Below are 18,304 nucleotides of genomic sequence, written 5' to 3'. Positions count from 1 at the left end.
GTGTTTAATCTGATGTAACCCCTACTTTACAGAAATTATCACCAACCACACCTTTGCAAAAACTGGGAAATATTTTGACTCCAAAAAAAATAAAGGAAATTCGTTTAAGATAAGCACTGAAGTAGAAATTCACTTATGTCTTGTCTTGTTTTTATCTAGTCGTTTTGGACATGCAGGATAAGTTTTAAACTGATGATCAAACTGATCTAAGACGCAATCTGACAAAAATTATGTTCAATTTGCTGGAACATGTACATTATAGAATTATTTAATGGATATTTACAGAAAACATTGAACCATACAGGAATGGGTAAATACGCAAACATGCAGACCGCCTACACATATGCAGAGTGACATCAGCTTAAGCTGGTGAACATAATGGAACTAATGCAAGCACTTAAACTCATATTCTCTCTATTATACCTTTTGAACCTCTCTCTCTCTCTCTCTCTCTGACAGCAGCTACAGCCCGTCAACCTAAATACTTTCAATAAAACACTGGAATTGAAACTTTTCACGTATACTTTTAACGTACTTGAAGATGAACCTGACTATCTTAATTCACATTCAATTATTCTGGAGTTTTAATACATCCATTAATCATATATTTAAAACTTTCGACTTTGCCATATAAAAAGTGTAGGACCAAGTACACAACTGTGTGGTACACCAGAAGAGACTCAATCATGCATGTAAACAATATAAAAACACTACCTCTTACAGAAAACAATGTTTGAACTTCATACTGGTTTGCATTGGTTTAAATGATCAATTTAAAAATCTGAGTTAAATAAATAAATGTAAAGGTAATTAAATGATAGGCACATAAACTCACGGAGCCTAGGGAGCAGTTGTCGACCTCTCCAAACTCGTAGAGAACCACATCCTTGACGAACACGGCAATGGCCTTCAGGATAAATGAGACAAATAAATGCATGTGGATGTAGTTCCTTGTGCAGTGGAGTTTTCTGGGATAAACAGAAAAGAGAGACAAGAATACAGATCGAGGAAACGAGACATGCAGAATTTTTAATTAACGCAGTCTAATTATCCCCAGCCCCGTGGCGTTAATAGCAGAATCACTGACTGAAATAAATCAAACTTAAAGCTCCCACTTCATTTACACACTAAGTGATTGGATCCACGTCACACACCCTGAACGCTTTATATGGTTCTTCAATAAAACAGACTAAAGAGGTGCATTTCAAATCGACTAAACTTTTTTTTAAAACTCTCCATTATTCAGTGTGTAATAGTGCTTCAGCTCCTGATTACATTATCATTACTAGAGCGATTAAACAGTTAGTGAAAGAGATGAGAACTGATTGAATATTTTCCAATTATTCAGAACATTTAACAATGTTTTTCTAGATTTAGTTGCTCCCAATTATAAACATTCATTTCTTACAAGTAGAACCTATTTCCGTTCATTTATTTGCAATTGCAGGTTATCTTGAAATATCTGCATTGACTTCTTGAAATCGAATGGCACTTTTGATTCAAAGATTATATTTCTAGTTCAGATACTTATTTTGTCACTACACTGCACACTTTGTGCTTTTTTTCCAATCATTTTTCATCTATTTAAAAAATTCCTTTCAAGATGCTTTCTTTTGTTCTGTGACCTAAAAATGAAAATAAAGCTGTGGTAGATTTAACCATAAAACAAACAAACCATATCAGACCTGATTTTCCTTTTTTTTTTCAAAGGTCAGGTAGATGTAGCAACAAATTTTATTTAGTAGGAGAAAAATCAAATATGGCTCTTTGCTGATCCCTGGTTTAGACCAAGATGGAGACGTTCAAACTGGCCAAATAGAGATGTAACCGTAAGGCATTCGATTCAAATGATGACAATTCAGATCGCTGTCAAATGTTAAGACACTGTTTATTTTGTGAAATATTTTATATCATGCCACTTTGGTAACATATAACTCCTTACTGACCGTCACTAAATCTTTCCACTATCGGCTTCCAGCTCCCAATCCCTCTCGACAGGCCTCTAATCTGTGTTTCCCTCGTGTTTATTTTATATTTCTGACCTTGTCCTGTTGCATGGTTTTTGATGCAACCGGTGCCAGCAAAAATCTCAAGTGGACAGACTTTCACAGCTTGCACCACGCCTGTTGGCAGTTCTTCACTGACTAGTTAAATAATGCAGATTTTTTTTAGACAAAAATCCAGAGGCAAAAAGAAAAAAGTCTCTAAAATAAATATGGGAGAAGTGGTGTTTAAAACTAATCAGTGCTACGCGCTCGAAACCTTTTTCATGTAGAAATAATGAATGCTGTTCTGAAGCAAAAAAAATAAATAAAGATAAATACTAGTAATAAGTTGAGGCTTATAGACAAGATGAATAGCGATTTTTGCAGGAAAATTATTTACAGGAATTTAATTCCCTTTTAAGAAAAATGAACACAATATACAGCATTTGAATCTAATAATATGAGGATATATCTCTGTTTTGAAAAGCCTTCTGCTAAAGTTTCAACTGAACAAAGCAAAATAAATAATCTTACTCAAATGTAAAATTTTTCTTGGCGTGAAAAGTGCAATCGCATTTATGCAACTTATAGCCAGTCCCTGACAATCATATATATATATATATATATATATATATATATATATATATATATATATATATATATATATATATATATAGGGATTTATTTCCATCATAATCCTAAAAAGGATTCCTCAAGTTTGAGTGGCATTTCAATGCATAAGGAAAGTGTTTGCATCATTCATATCATCCTTTGTGGTTTAAAAAAAGGACGAGTGTTACGCTCCAGTGTGACAATGCATTAAACCGTGAATGATAAATCTGATCACAAAGGGCTCCAACATTATGTGACCCTAGAAATGAATAATTTATTGTGTCATCTATGATACATCACCTTTATTTCATTTTATTTTTTAATTCTTCTCAACATGGTCTTGGTTCATAAGCAGATCATAGTAATCCTAGAATATCCAGAACCAAATAAAGCCTGGCCTGCAGATATTGTTCACTCAAATATGGAAGACATAAACAGAAATGGCAACAGAAAGACAAAAACCAATTGTAGTATAAATAACAGTGAAGAAACAGTGAAATGAAGTTACTTAATAAGCACAACAAAGGTCAAAAATAAAACAATGCATCCAACATAGAGGGCTTTAAATGTGAGAACAAATATATTAAAATCCATTATGACATGTCTGGGAAGCACAGACACAAACTGATGAGCTGCTAATCTGTCCTGCCTCAACAATGGACCAGGACCCAACATAGAGCAACAGCAACGTTCAGCTTTAATGCTACTAGGGGGAAAAAAAACTTCCAGAAAACTCAGCTGAAATGCTGCGGGGTTTTTTTTAATCAAGGCTTGGCCCTTTGGTTAGAGGTTTTTGCTTGTTTGTTGTTTCACTTTCCTCCTAATCATGTAGAGCATTTTGAGTTGCCTTGTGGCTGAAAATGTGCAAAAATCTCAGGAAATAGTGATGTGTAAAACAGTCAGAAACACAACTGAAACATAATATCCTCTACAGCTACCCTTATTAATTTTTTAAAAAAATAAATTGGAATTTGGAAACAGATTTATGGCTTTTTAGACTTTGATGTACTTAAACTAAGCTCTTTTTAGACCTAACACACCAAGATGTTTAATCTCCCTAAGCCAATGCACATGTAAAACTATGCTTATCATTTGAGAACTGTGTGAAGCTGAAGTCAGCGATGAATTTACTTACCTGAAGATGCAGAGGACCACAATAGCTGTAATCAGAGAGATAAGTGAAACGCTGTGACCAATGGTGTAGCCAACCTTGACTTGCCAGAAAAACTTTCCCTAGAAATGACAAGAAACGGGAGAAGGAAATTTATTTACACACATAATTTTGTGCATAGCATTAAAAAAATATATATGTGTTTTTTTTTTTTTTTTTTACTTTCCTACTTGTTTGAAGATGAGGAGACACTATAATTTTTTTCTTATTTTATTGCATGCTTATGTAAAATTCTAATTTTGCATCTGAGGGAGAAAAATCCCAGTGTAAAGGAATTGCTTCTGTTACCAGACAGCTTGGAAGTCAAGCTTTCCTGCCAGAGGCATGACTGTTCCTGCTCTGCTATGTTCAAATGCAACAATCAAGAAGGTGTCACACTTCACAAAAAGACACATTTTTGGGGGAGGGTGAAAGAAGATTGCTCTATTGGCAGATCAAAACGAATATGTATCTGGGAAGGAAAACATCAGAAAACACTGTTATCATCTGTGAAAAACACAATTTTTCTAAAAGCAACAGAAATCTTACTCCACGATTAACCCTGGTCATCAATCCTGACCCGTTTTATACGGCCTTTCGCTGAAGTTGGAAGTGCTGCGACTCTGAGGGTTTTTCTGACATCTGCAAAAGCTTCCTTCGTTTCTGCTCTTAAAGTGCTAAAGATACTTGAACCACTTTAGATTTTTTAATTTTGTCAAAACCACCGACATTTTTATGAGAGTTAGATGAAATTTTATGAAACAGACTACCTGAGTGAATGGAAAGTGACAGTTTTCAATGAGTTACTGGCCCTGAGTGCAAATTCATGTCACAGTTTTACTTCCACTTCTTACAATTTTGTGTGCATCTATCCCATTAAATCAAAATACCCTGAAAGTGTGGAAAAGTTTTAGGTACATGAATGTATTTATGAGACACTCTGTTTTCTGTGATGCAGAATAAAACTCTGAAATAATGTAGTTTCCTTCGTCAGTAAAAGAAACGTCATTCCAGACGTTTCTTTTATTGACGTCTTCAATGAATCAACTATAAGCTAAAACCATTGTTGGTTTTCTGAAACTGCGGTGCTGCATCTTCCTTTCAACTCAAAAATCAATCCCAACCATTTTATAAAGGTTCACTTTATGCCTAAGAAATGTCTTTGTTCCCCCGTGTGTTTGTGCGTCGCCCTGTATGTTTCACTTCAGACAAAAATGAGATCAGAAGCTCTGCATCCTGCGATACACAAAGCCATCAAGCATGCAGAGAGACGGACATCAAATTCCTTTTAGAGTCCCCGACTCGTTCAAACCTTGCCGAATTCCTATGAGGAATACTAATGAGGCTCCGTGTGACTCAGAAAGCAGACTGCCCACCAAGAAAGCTTTTTACCGCCATGTAGTGCTCCTCCGCTCCTCGCCTGCCCCACCTTCATCAACACAGACAAGCTTTGCTCTCTCTCCAGTTAAGCAAACCAAAGGAAGGCAACGTCTAATGTATTTATTCCCTAACCCTATCCTCTCCGGCTCCTGCAGGCGTAGCGAATAACGTCTCGTAAAGCTTGATAACACGAGCGGGGCTTTCCAACTGACCCGGTCATGTCAAAGTATGTCTCATGAGTCCTGCTTTCAAGATTGCGACGCCTCAACAAACAATCAGCAGTGTTGACTTATGGGTGTGTTCATTTTTAATGGGGGCAGCATATTTTACCCTACACGTCGTGAATTGTTTAAAGCATTTTTAAATCAAAAGCAACCCACACAATTCTTGAGATTTGTCTGCAGTAACGCAACAGAGCGTAACAAACAATCGACAATCGAGCCAACAATCGATACAGCCATCTTGCTGATAGACCTACCAACACTGACCCACAGAGCAAACAAAAGAGGTTCTCGCTGAATTATTTCTGCCCACTGTCTCTTGACACGCTCCCCTGTCACACTGTTGCATTCATTCGCCACGGGACTTCGAGTGCAGCCTCTGGATGTCGGCGGCTTACTTACATCGTCGCTGGTGCCATTGAGATTGTAGCCGCAGTTCACAGCGATGTCAATAGGATGCATCTCGGTCCAGCCGTCCGCTGTGCAGGTTTTGGAGAGGTTACCTGCAGAGGGAGAAAGAGAATAGGCAGAAAGTGGATTTATTTTCTTTCATTTTTTACTAAACAAAAGGTTCCAAATTAGTTTAACTATGTGTAAAATGGACTTCTCCGACAATAAGAAATGGTAAACCTCATTAGAGACACAACATGTATGACTATCCCAGTGCTTCTTGGAAATAAAGTGAGAGTGAACACCATGGTGAGATCAAAAGAGCTGACTGAGGCATTCAGGAAGAATGTTGTTTATGAGTTTGAAAGGGGCTTCTCAGGTGTCTCCAAAATTGTGAAATCAGGCTGTATGAAAAGTAATCTGCAAGAAGACATTCAAAGCAGCAGCGGGCTCAAGTGGGTGTCAGTGCGATCAGAAAGAGACTGCTTGAAGGTTGAACTTCGAGAAGGAAACTTTTCCTCTCTGAGTAAAAGCATAAAGGCCAGAGTAAGATTTGCCAGACAGAACATAGACAGCAGACAGTTTCTCTGGAATAGTTTTCTTTGGACAAATGAATCTAAATTTAGAATATTTTGAGACCGGAACATATGAGATGTTTGGTAAAAATCACGTACAGCAATCCAGGAAAAGAACCTCATCCCATCAATGAAGCATAGAGGTGGAAGTATAATGGTTTGGGGATGTGTTACTGCAGTAGAGGGTGGTTGAAGAAAATGTAAAGTGGCAAGATGCCTAATCAAACTCTAAGTGTTTTTTGTAGCTTAACTTTTTGGTTTGGCACTCTTGGGTTTTATTGGGGTGGTTTACAAAACTTTGCATCAGCTTCAAGGTTTTAACATTACAAGCACAAAAACAGCCAGATATACAACAATACAGTGGAAAGTGTTGTGGCTGGTGTTCATTATCATTAGCAAGAAGATGGAAATACAACTCTTTCAAACTTCATTGGCTTCTGGAGAAAAAGAATAACTACTCTGACTAATAAAATGTATCATAAACAAGATATGTACAACTTGTGTCTGTGTGTGTTTTCTTTTAACTTTTGTGCATGGTCTGTGCATGGTTAGACATCAGAGGTTCACACCAATTGTAATTATTGGTTGAAACACAACCAAAAACACGTTTTGCATCCTCTAAGATTTAAAACTACCTTCTTCTGAGAGCCGTCTGGATTTCTTCACTTCTCCGTTCTCAGGAAAATGCAGCTTCAGCTATGTTCATTATTGTTAATATCCACACTACGAGAGAACGTGTTTTCTACAATAACTTACAAATTACTTGTAAGATTTCATCAGAGATTTGTTGACATGTCGTAAATCAACACGCAGTGTGACAGGCAGCAGATCTGCTTTGTGAGTGTAAGCTTGGCTAATTGCAGAAAAATGTCATCACATGAGTCGAGGAGTGAAAACGTGCAGTGGGAGGTTTTGGTGCATCAAGATGTTCTGCTCAGTCAGAGAAAGGTCAGCGTGTGATTGAAATGTCAGGTCGTCTTCGCCGTAGCTGTGTGTAAACATGCTGCTTGTAAATACACCCCCTCTCCCCCCTCGTTTTATAAAGCAATTAGATCATCTCCAAGACCATTTTGTGGATGCTCTTCTTCACTTTCGGGTGGAGAAGGACTCTGCGGAGAGCTTTTAAAGATGTCAACGCCACCTTTAGTCAAAGCAGAAGACCTTCAGTCTTTGTAGTGTATTTATTGCTCTGTTGCGGTAAATTACCTGTAGTGTCAAAGGTATTTTGGTTCAAGTAATGGACTGTTCTGGTGACATGCACTTGCCGCTCTAATCTTAATATATTTCAATGTGAAGATCGCAGAAAAGTCAGCAAGATTTCTCAAATGCCCAAGTCAAAGAAACACATATATGAAAAAAAAGAAAGAAATCATGATTGGATGAGATTTTTATTTTTGATAAAATGTAACGGATTAACTGAATCAAATGCAGAAAAGTTCTCCAAAGTGTGTTGTGTCTGATTGCTTCAAAACAAAATTATATTTAGTCCTGCCTTTGAAACAAACCTGCTCAAAAAGTGTGAGGTATGTCAGCAGAAACGTATCAGAACATGTCGTTGTTGGTTGTGGGGTTTTTTTGTACTACATCCACACATTTGCTTTGGTTTAAATTCAGACAAAAAAAATGTACAAATCTGGAGACGACGTGAGGCATTCAAGAGAGCGTTTCTGGTGCTCGGACTTTAGCCGAAGTCAGTTTCAGAGCTGGTAGAAACTTTCCACGCATCTTTTTCATTTCCTGATCATCTTCCACAACATTTTAGGAAAGCTAAAGAACGGTGAACTGCCTTGATAATCGGTAGAACGAAGCATTCCGAATTGTAGATTTTTGGCGTCTTCGTGTAACACTTTTAGGAAAATAGAGTAATGTTGTATGTTGCTCCAAACTCAAATAGATGTGATAGTTATTGGTTAGAATAAACACTGGCATCAAATCTCTGCATCTTTTCAAGTTACCTTTTCTAGCAATCCGTTTTATCAGGCACACACTAACTTTAAGCAATTCTGGGGGTTTTTTCTGTTATTTTATGGCGTGTGTTTAAATATGGAGGTAAAGCAGAGAGAGACATTTTTATTTTGGGGTATCTTCACAAAGGTATTTGCTGGTGCATACCTCAGATGGCATTTTCTCCCAGTTCTGAAAGGAGATGCAATGCAAGCTCAGCTCCGAAAATAACTTCTCTCAGCAAACAGCATCAATTTGAGCTGACACAGTTTGACAATATTTCAATTAAATAATATGCATACATTTAGGAGAAAATCCTCCTATTTATTCATTTAAATCACAACCAGAGCAAATAGAGTGACACTCTCGATGACTGGAGCCGTTTTTGTTGAAGCGATATTCTCAAGTTGTCTTTCTTCCAAGTTCAATCCAACTTTTAAGTCTTTGAGGAAGATGTCCAAGTCAGAGTTAAATTTAAAGACTCTGATAGACAGAAATGAATATTTAAAAAAAATCTTATCATGACATCCAGGTCAGTAGTTCCCAAACCTTATCCTCAGGTTCCCCTGCTCTGCATGTTGTAGATGTTTCCGTTCCAGCACGCTTGACTCAAATGATTGCCTGACCGCCTGTGCAGAGCTTCAGAAGAAGTTACATTTATTTTGTTTCTGAAATGATCCAAAGTCACAGAGATATTAATGTGATCATTTCTGTGAAGCTAGAGCTAGCGTGAACAGATTAAGAGACATTTATAACACATAATCCATCACTGGCTAATGATCAAGTGCTTTTTATAGCACTTGATCTTTTTATAGTAAAACATATGAAACAGAAGAAGTGTGTAGTTCACGTACCAGCTTTCGATCATTCTTCGTTATATGAGATAAAAATAACGATTTGGATCAGGAATCCAAGTCAAGTCTCAAGACTTTTTTGTGTAAATCTGACTCATGTCTGAAGTCCTTTAATTTTAAATATGACTCAAGTGTCAAACTTGAGTCACACTTAAATCAGATTAAGTCAGATTTCATGAAAAAATATTGCAAACATGATAGTAATCTGAGTGAAGTTAAAGAAAATAAATGATAGGGACATGATGCAATGTTGGATTTACAAAAAAAGATAGAATTCCTCCTCGCTCTGTTAATTCTTTTCTTTATCAAATAAATGATTTAAATTGTGTTTTAAAACATTTTTAAAAAACAGATTCCGAAGCCTGATTGTTGAACATTCCAACAGATGCTTCACACAAAAAGATTAAGAAATGACTCAAATAATTTCACACATTTTTTGGGGAATTGGAAAAACTGAGGCAAACTGGGATTATGCATCTCAACATTCTGTAGCATCATTCGTTATTACAGAAATGTCTTTCACAAATAAAGAAAGATCACACAGAGTACAAGCAACTCTTTCTATAAAAACCAGTGTGTGTGCAGACATGGGTTGGTTTTGTTTCACTTTTTTGTTTTTTGCATATTTTTATTCATGCCGTTTTATCCCCTTCAGCTTTTTTAACCTCCACTTGTTTGGTGTTCCTCCACGTTAATCCGACTCAATCTGTTTATTTGCTTCGCATGCTGCTGATATCCTCTGTTTGTTTTTCATCAGCAGCTTTGCCCGTAGAACAGCACAGACAATATAAATTGAACATAGCTGGCCATCCAGAATTGGCAAAAAATAATTTAAGGAGCTCTTTATCTGTACAACATGGATGCAAAAAAATGCAAACATTGAATCCCAACCCATTTAAGCATTGGCTGTTTTCTCTAAACTTTAGAGATAAGTTACAAATACACGTCTTCAAGAATTACAGGATCTAATTTTCTTTTCCCATGTTACTTCAGTGAAGCAGTTTAGAAAGAACATTGAAATGTTTAACTTTATGTTAATTTCACGGCTTAAGAGCTCAAGGTTCTTTCTCAGATGCCATTTCATACTTAGGTGCAAAGCTCAGCCTTCAGGTAAAGTAGTTGTCAGTTTCTCAAATAAATCCTCTCTCGCCATGTCACTTCCTGTCAGGTACACTTTAGAAAATTCCATAATCCACCAGAAAGACGGTGTTCTAACAGGTGCATCTTGTAATTTGGACTCTGCCACAGGAGAATGAGGTTGAATGAATCGGAGAAGCGACTGATTGTCACATCTGACATGATTGTGGTCTTCTTTGAAGATTTGAAGTTTGAAGTAAGGAAAAGCATAAAAATATGCAGATCATTCTTTACCTCATTTCAAAGTTTGAAACTGTTTCACTTATTCATTAAAGCCTCATTGTATTTGTCTCAGTCCCCAGGTTATAACACACAAAACATGATCCAATCAATTTTGCACTACAAGAATTCAGTGTTTTAATCTATAAAGGGAGCATTCAATGACACAAAAAACCACGGCGCTCAGTGGAAAATGATCTGCTGACAGACAAAGATTCAAAACCCTGAAAGGTTTTCGAAAAAGAGAAACAGTGTTTCATTCGGTGAGCTGCAGACAACTTTATATCAATATTAAGAAAACAAAAGAAATGCTCAGAGAAAGGAATAATTGTCTCTCTATCTAAGATTAATGGGGAGCTGGGAGAGAGAGAGTCTCAACTTTCAAACATTTAGGAGTTGAAATCGACTATGAGCTGCGTTTTAATCAAGCACAGAAAAAAATTTCCAGAATATGGCAACGCAGGGTGCTCTTTTTGATGAAACTGAACATTTTGAAATCAGACAGCATCATTCTCCAACTATTTTAATATGCTCTTTTTACAGAGGCTTTTATCTTTCCAGCGTATTTGCACTTTGGGAAATATGCGCGCTAAAAGATCATAAAATATTGCAGTTCGTGACTAAATTATCCAGGGTTATTGAAGTTGACCAGGTAGCTTCAGCACAGCTGTACAATGAGCTGATTATTAAAAAGACGAATGAAATTCCTGTGGATTCAACACATCCTCTGGTTTAGAAATTCAGCACAAGGTCGAATGGCAAGATTTTTCAAAGGGAAATCTGAACCACGTGGCTCCACAAGTAATTTGTGCCTACAGTAATCAGACTGTAAAATAACAAAGCACACCTGTTGCACTTTATCCTAGTTTTTTTTTTTTTTTGGCGGGAGGTGTCTGTTATCTTTTATCTTAGCTATTCATCCTCTTTTTTTCTTTTTTTTACACAGCCCTTGTTAAGACGTACCTTTGTATTTTTGTCATGTCTATATTGTGCCTCTAGTGTGTTTTTACACTTTTTGTCTTGATAGATGTGCCGTGATGGATCACCTGAGTTTCCTCTGGTGGATAACGTGCGGTGAACCGGCACTGCTTTAAAACGACACCGAAACATTTATAACTTTAACGAGTCTGTCACCTAGGCAACATGTGATAACCGAGGTACAGGGTCAATTGAAACCTGGACAGGAGACAACGTAACCAACTTTGAATGATTTGTTTCACACCTCCTTATTTATTTGCCTTTAGAGTGAGAGGGATTGGGTGGAAAGGAGAAAGGACTTCACCCAGGACCCGTAGCAGGATTATTTCATAGCAGTTAATTCTGAAAACTGAATTAAATTTACTTCTCTGAAGAGATGAAAAGTGTAATAATCCTTGAATGTTTTATATTTAAAACCTGTGGGACACATAATCATCCGCAACCCTGGAGATTGGAGTTCATGAAAAGTATAACCTGAGACATAAAAACTGTAAAACCCTTTAATATTACAGGTTTAAATGCCTAAAAGTGACTTTGAAGGGAACATTTACTCTCTGAGGATTCCTCAGATGTGCTTTTTTTCAAGTTATACTTGTCCTTTTGATTCTGACTAAAAGAATGTTGCTTATCTTTGGTAAATGTAGAAAGTGGTCAATGTTAAATAATTTAAAAAGGACCTAACGAGAATTTGTCTCTATTGCTTATCGTCATGCCTCAGCAGGTTACAGGTTCAAGTCTTTAGGGAAATCATATCAACACATCACATTTTCAGAGCAGTTTTCATTCTCTGCAGGAGAGAAAATCCACTCGACCCCCCACCCATGATCAGCCTCTTGAATCATGTCTCAGATGTAATTAACAAGGAGTAAAACTGGGATTTCTAATCGTTACAGGACAACTCGTATCAAAATGTGGCAGCAAGGCTGACCGGGGAATATATTTTTTCCTCCAACAAGACGTACTTGCTCAGGGTTGCATCATACAAAAACTGGCTCTGTTGATAATACTAATTACATATGACTGAATTGATGTATTTATTTTATTAGCAGAAATAAATGTTTTGTGTTTTAAATAAATGAATGAATTTAATTAGCTGACTCATGGAAACTGCAAAATAAGTTTCAAAGGCAAAACATTTGAGATAACGAACAAAAATTCATTCAGATTGCCGCAACATCTCATGCTTAATGCATTTCTTATTTTGATAAATGACTCCATGTTATTGAAACACATTTTAATTTTGATTATTTAATTTAATCCTCAGTTCCATGGTTTTGACAGTGACAGATGGGGTAAAGTTTCATCTAAAGTCAAAGCATACCCGTGACCCGTCTCACATCGTTGATCAGGACATTTAACAACTTGAGTTTTTCCATGTCCTGCACTGACTGCACTTTCTTACATTTTATCTTGCAATCAGAAACAGACTGCAAAACCGAAGCTTGCGCAGGAAAGTTGCAGATATAAAAGGATACGATCTTCACTGTTGCAGTAGTTGCTCTGCTTGTGTTTAATGCGGTTTGCAAAAAATGAAAGGGACTCGTGTCAAACCAGTTACTTTAAAGAAGTAAGACTGAGTAAAGGCTGAAAAATGTTCAGTGGTCACCTGAGCATATCTGCTGTGATGCTAATTTCACGAGCAGATTCACAGGTTTTCTCGAATTTTGTGCAGGATGTTCACCGGCAGCTTCGACATCATCCCTCTCTCCTGCTGCCGTTAGTTGAAGCGGGGGTTGCAAAGCTTCACATTTCCCTGTGTCTCTAATTTGAAGTTTGACCCTGAAAAGGTGCTAATGCCACCATGAGGGTGGTGGTGTGGAGTGGGTGGGGTTCAGCATTAACGAATAGCATGCGGTGAATTCTACTGGATGCTTAAGAGGCTTTTCACAACTATAGAATAAGCAAAGGTGAAAGAGTCTTCCTGAATGCTTGAACTGTGCACGGCTGAATAAAACCTGACAAAAAAATTTGCTGAAGAGCTGCTGACAAATGACGGGTTCAAGTAAAGGAAATGCTTTTAAGAGAACTCTCTACTTAAAGGGAATAACAGTTTCTCGGAGTACTATTGGAAAGGATATATATATATATATATATATATATATATATATATATATATATATATATATATATATATATATATATATGCAGCTCTGCTATTTTAACATCTACTAAAACAAGAACAAATGAAAGGATTGGGTTCTTTCACAAACTGGCTCTTTTATCCATGAAAGCATGCACTGGAGGTGCGCACAAAACTATCATATCCATGTTCTTGGAGTACCTGCATGTGATCTGTGAGTGGTTACACCTAACAGTCAAAAAGCTCCATCACCGTGTCTCTCAGCAGGGCTGTCAATAGCTGGATTTCAACACATCTCTCAGTGGGGGAGCAGGAATGAGCACCGACCTGCTGGGTCACACATATGCAGCCGCAGCAGAGAAAAAGCCCCGAGGTGTGGATTGGACATTCATCACTCCCCCTGCTCTCAAAATGCCTTAAAGAGAGAGCAAAAAGGTTTGTTTTTTTAAGTTTTGAGTCAGGCCAACTGTTTTAACGAAAAATGTATTCATCTGATTAAATTGAAGACATGTCATAAGCAGTATATATGGTATAAATATATTCAGAAAAAAATTCTTCAACCAACTGAATCAAGGCAGGTGTATTTTTATATCACCATTCATACTCAAGGTTTTTAATTTAAGTGTTTTGAATTTAGATTATAACAATATTACCACCATTTTTATTTTGGAGGTACACTATGGTGCAAAGAAAGCAAATAGATTCTGAGGTGTGAGCGTAAACAATTTTGTTTTTTTATATGGAGAAAAAACACATTTAAAATTTTTTTTAGACATGAAACAGAAGCAAGAAAAACTGACGACTCAAGACTGACAAAAAATATCTCATTTCATGGCTCGATGAAACATAATTACATCAACAAAAACAATAGTTATGAGTTAACATTTAGTTTTTTAAGCATAACTGTAATTGTTCTCAGTTGATTTCCTTACTTTTTATTTAATCATAACATGTATTTATTTTACAATGTTTTTCTACTCCCCCTTTTTATATTTATTTTTTATAAAATTATTTATTCATGCATAAAATTTTGTTCCCATGAAGTTTTTTTAAAATAATTTCCTGCACGTGTTTTTTATTGAAAGATGTTATCTTGTATTGTTTGGATTATGACGTCCAGATTCATTCTTATTTTTACGTTTTGCATTTCCAACCATCCGTCCATAGGAAGACATGTAAACTTAATTTTATTCAAAACCTAGAATGTAAAATGCCTTTTTATTATGACTGTAACTTCTGGTTTCATGTAAGACAAAAACTACCGACATCTACTTTGCAGAACCTCACTTTAATGAAAGTGATATTATTATTTTAAGAACTGAGATAAACTATGTGGCTAGCTACATTAATAATTCTTTAGAAATATATTTTTATTTTCCTGATGATTGATAGTTCTCTGTTGTAACATTCACCAGTTAAAGCCCAAGCACCTCTTTTAGAAAGAAAAAAAACAACCTCATTCTTTGGTTCTCTCAGATTCGTCCTTTTCAGCAGTAAAATTGCTGAACTAATCTGCAAACCGTAATCACTCCAGAGTCACTCCTCTGGATGAAGGACGCCGAAAAATGAATCGCATTAATATCAAAACATACTTTTAGGGAGAAAATTATTAAAAGCTGTTACCCAACTTATAATATTCTTTTAAAAAGATCCTTTATGGAGAAAAATGATCAATTCTTTGCAGATGACTGTGTCTTTTCTCTTCTTTTGTTTTTTGAGTCCCAGACGTAAGCCATTTTCTATTTAGTTGTGCGTCTCTACAAAGCTTTCACAGTGCAAGCCATGATTGTGAAGGTCAGCATGCAGCATGAGGAGATAAGAAGCATTTTTACAGTGCTCCAAAATGTTTAAACAGGAAAAAATGGAAAAGGCATATAAGTTTGATGTTTATTTTTGTTGCCAGTGACATTTTTTTAGTTTATTAATAACTATGATGAATATTGTGGGGCTGGGAGTTGATTTAGTCAGCTGAATTACTGTAAAGCTGGAGATGGAAAGCGGGAAGCAGAGCTCTTGGCCACGAATTGCTTAGTGCTTTTGTGTTGAAACGCTTTTTGATCAATATCCTCTGGACAAGAGAAATTCTATTTCATTTGCCTCTGTATTTTTATGACACCATCATTGGTCACTTTATTAGGTAGACCTATTCACCTGAAAACACAAGTTACTCAATGCAGGTGACTTGCTGAAGCAAAACATGAACAGCTGAATGGGTGAAAAGGGAAGTTTCTTCTTTGAAAAAACAATAGTCTTTTTTTGTTGGTTTGTTTTTTGAAGACAATAGAAGCAGATTTGTCTTGTTTGCGAATGTCGCTTGTGCGTCTGACTTACGGACATAAACACAAGGATACAAAGGTTCTGGCCAAAAACCCTTTGAATGTAAACAAAATGCAATTAATTATGTTTTTAAAAAATGAACACTTTAACATCTGTGTACTTATGTTAACGGAAATTAATGTTTTACAGTCCTGGCCCTAATTTCAAGACAAAGATGTTAAGTAACTCCAACATATAAAATGAGCTCAGCCATACTGGGTCAAAAGTCAAAATGAGGGTTTTCAGCAAAGTTTTAAATCTACACAGTGAAGAGTTTTGTCTAATGAGAACCTGCAGTGAGATCCAGAACCCAGGAGCTGGTACCGAAAAGGTCTGAAAAAATAACCACGAGGCAGCACTTGCTGACAAAATCTCTCTGCCGTGATTAGAGAAAGACAACCGAAGCTCAGACACCCACAATGTTATCAAGAATATCTTAACATACACCATTTCAAACCTCAACGCAGATGGACCTGAAGAAACTGAGCGTACAGCTCACTCAGGCATGTCTCCCAATAACAGACGGAAAAATGTAACTGGGTGTGATGGGTCTCGATTTCAGCTGTGAAATTATGGTAGAGTCGGACTTTTGTGTAAACAATATAAAAGCATGGATTCAGTAAGACATACATCAACAGTTCAGGGTGATGATGGGGGGGTGTAAATTCACACTTTAGAGCCTCATAGGAGCAATTGAGGCTAATGTAAACATCACAGATTACATGAATGTTCATGCTGTTCGTATTCATCCCTTCATGACCAAAATGTGCCCCTTTCTCAGTGGTAACTTTTACCAAAACAAAGCATCATGTCACAAAACTCAAATTATCTCAAATTTAAGCTAATATGAAAATAAGTTGATTGTATTCCATTGGTCACCCCATTTTTTTTTTTGTCATATTTGATCTGAAAGTGCAAGAAAAGTGCAAGAAACGGTACTTTAAGTGTTTGTGATCATCTCACCTCTCTGTTTGTCACTGAAGTAGCTGAAATATGTCGGACAGGTTATCGTCACCACTTCTCCAACTCTGGCTGAAGGCCAACAGGCGACGATGTCCCACATCCCCTGGCAACCTGCCAAAAAAAAGGTCAACAACACAAACATTGCATCACTCACCATACGGCAGGAGGCAAACCGAGAGAGGGCAATGACAGAACGAAGTCATGGCACAGCGGAGTCCTGAATCCTTCAGTGCCACAGATCTGCAAAGAGTCTGGTTTACTAAAGTCACCTGTGTGGAATTTGTGAAATAATTTCTTATTTGTATTTCACAAATGAATGCACAGTTATGCCAAACATTTTATAAATTTTGTGATAGATGGAAAATAATGACTACATAAAATAATCCGTAGACTTAAAATTGTTATTTATTGTTCAAACATTTCTGTATTCGGGTATAAACAACTAAATACCAGAGAAGTGAAATTGAGGTTGTTGTTGTTTAGGATAACTTATTGATTTTTTTCTTAAGTCTTCACAGAAATCTATTTTCATCCCCTTTCTGTATTACACGTCAAGGTCACAACCTCGTCAGCCGTCCTCATTCCGCCACCTAACACCCTGCAAAGCCTCAGGAAGGTGTGAAAAGACAAAAACACAAGCTGCAAACTATCGCTGCGCTAATTTAGTTTGTGAAAAGTTCAAAACAAAGAAAGTTTCTCAAAAACATTTGAGTCTTCAGAGCAAATCCACTGAAACTTTCTCAGCCAAATGTTGTGGATGTATGTTCTCCCACGAATGCACAGTCTGCTAATTCATTTATTCAGGATGTGACCTCAGAGTTCAACTTTCACTACCTTCCTGTTGAGGAAGCAGATAGGAGAGCAGAAAAATGAGATCGGTGCAGAGATAGGGAAAGCTGTTCCCACACCGGCTCTTTATATGGGGCCACTTAAAGCAAAGTGCAGTATATATGTCCGTGGACGGATGTATGTTAAATTGAAAGCAGTTGGAGGAAAGACTGACACCGTCTAATATGTATAAGTGATTTTGTGCACTTTAAAATGACAGGAATCCCAGGAGACAATGATTGAGTGGGTGATAATATAAAGCAGTAATAATTCAATTTTCAGATAATGCATTAAGAGCCATTGCTGTGTTGTTAAATGATTTTGCATAAGTGTGTTGAGGAGGCCCGTCCATTAAGAGGGATGAATTCTTACACCTACAGATGATGTGACTTATCACAACTTTTTTATTTTGCACGTTCAATGTATTTTTTCAACTTTTATGACTTTTCTCTTCATTTAAGTTGTTTCACCTCCTACTGTAATTGCAATGTTACAATTGGTTGTACATTAATGGGTCTGGATATGTAAGGCCTTTGGTTTAATCTAATGTGTTGTGTTTTAATAATAATAACACATTTTATTTGAGGGTGTATTTGAAGCGAGAGGAGATATTCAGGAGAAACGTGATTCTTAGAGGACAGCAGCAAAGACAAGGCTATGAAATGTCTCTAA

The 18,304-nt window shown here is 36.7% G+C and overlaps 1 protein-coding gene across 1 annotated transcript in view; it reads right to left on the bottom strand.

Moving 5' to 3' along the window:
• The window catches only part of vipr1b (vasoactive intestinal peptide receptor 1b), a 44,879-nt gene that overhangs the window by 6,579 nt on the left and 19,996 nt on the right, over positions 1 to 18,304 (bottom strand). Inside the window, exons 3-6 of the mRNA XM_008396226.3 lie at positions 16,805 to 16,915; positions 5,751 to 5,851; positions 3,733 to 3,830; positions 836 to 968 (exon numbers count right to left, since the gene is read on the bottom strand). Coding sequence (XP_008394448.2) covers positions 836 to 968; positions 3,733 to 3,830; positions 5,751 to 5,851; positions 16,805 to 16,915 — 443 coding nt within the window. The remainder of the gene's footprint in view (positions 1 to 835; positions 969 to 3,732; positions 3,831 to 5,750; positions 5,852 to 16,804; positions 16,916 to 18,304) is intronic.

Source organism: Poecilia reticulata, chromosome 20 (assembly GCF_904066995.2).
Source record: "Poecilia reticulata chromosome 20, P_reticulata-male-v2, whole genome shotgun sequence".
In the NCBI taxonomy this organism is placed as follows: Eukaryota; Metazoa; Chordata; class Actinopteri; order Cyprinodontiformes; family Poeciliidae; genus Poecilia; species Poecilia reticulata.
This window is presented reverse-complemented; position numbering and strand designations above follow the sequence as displayed.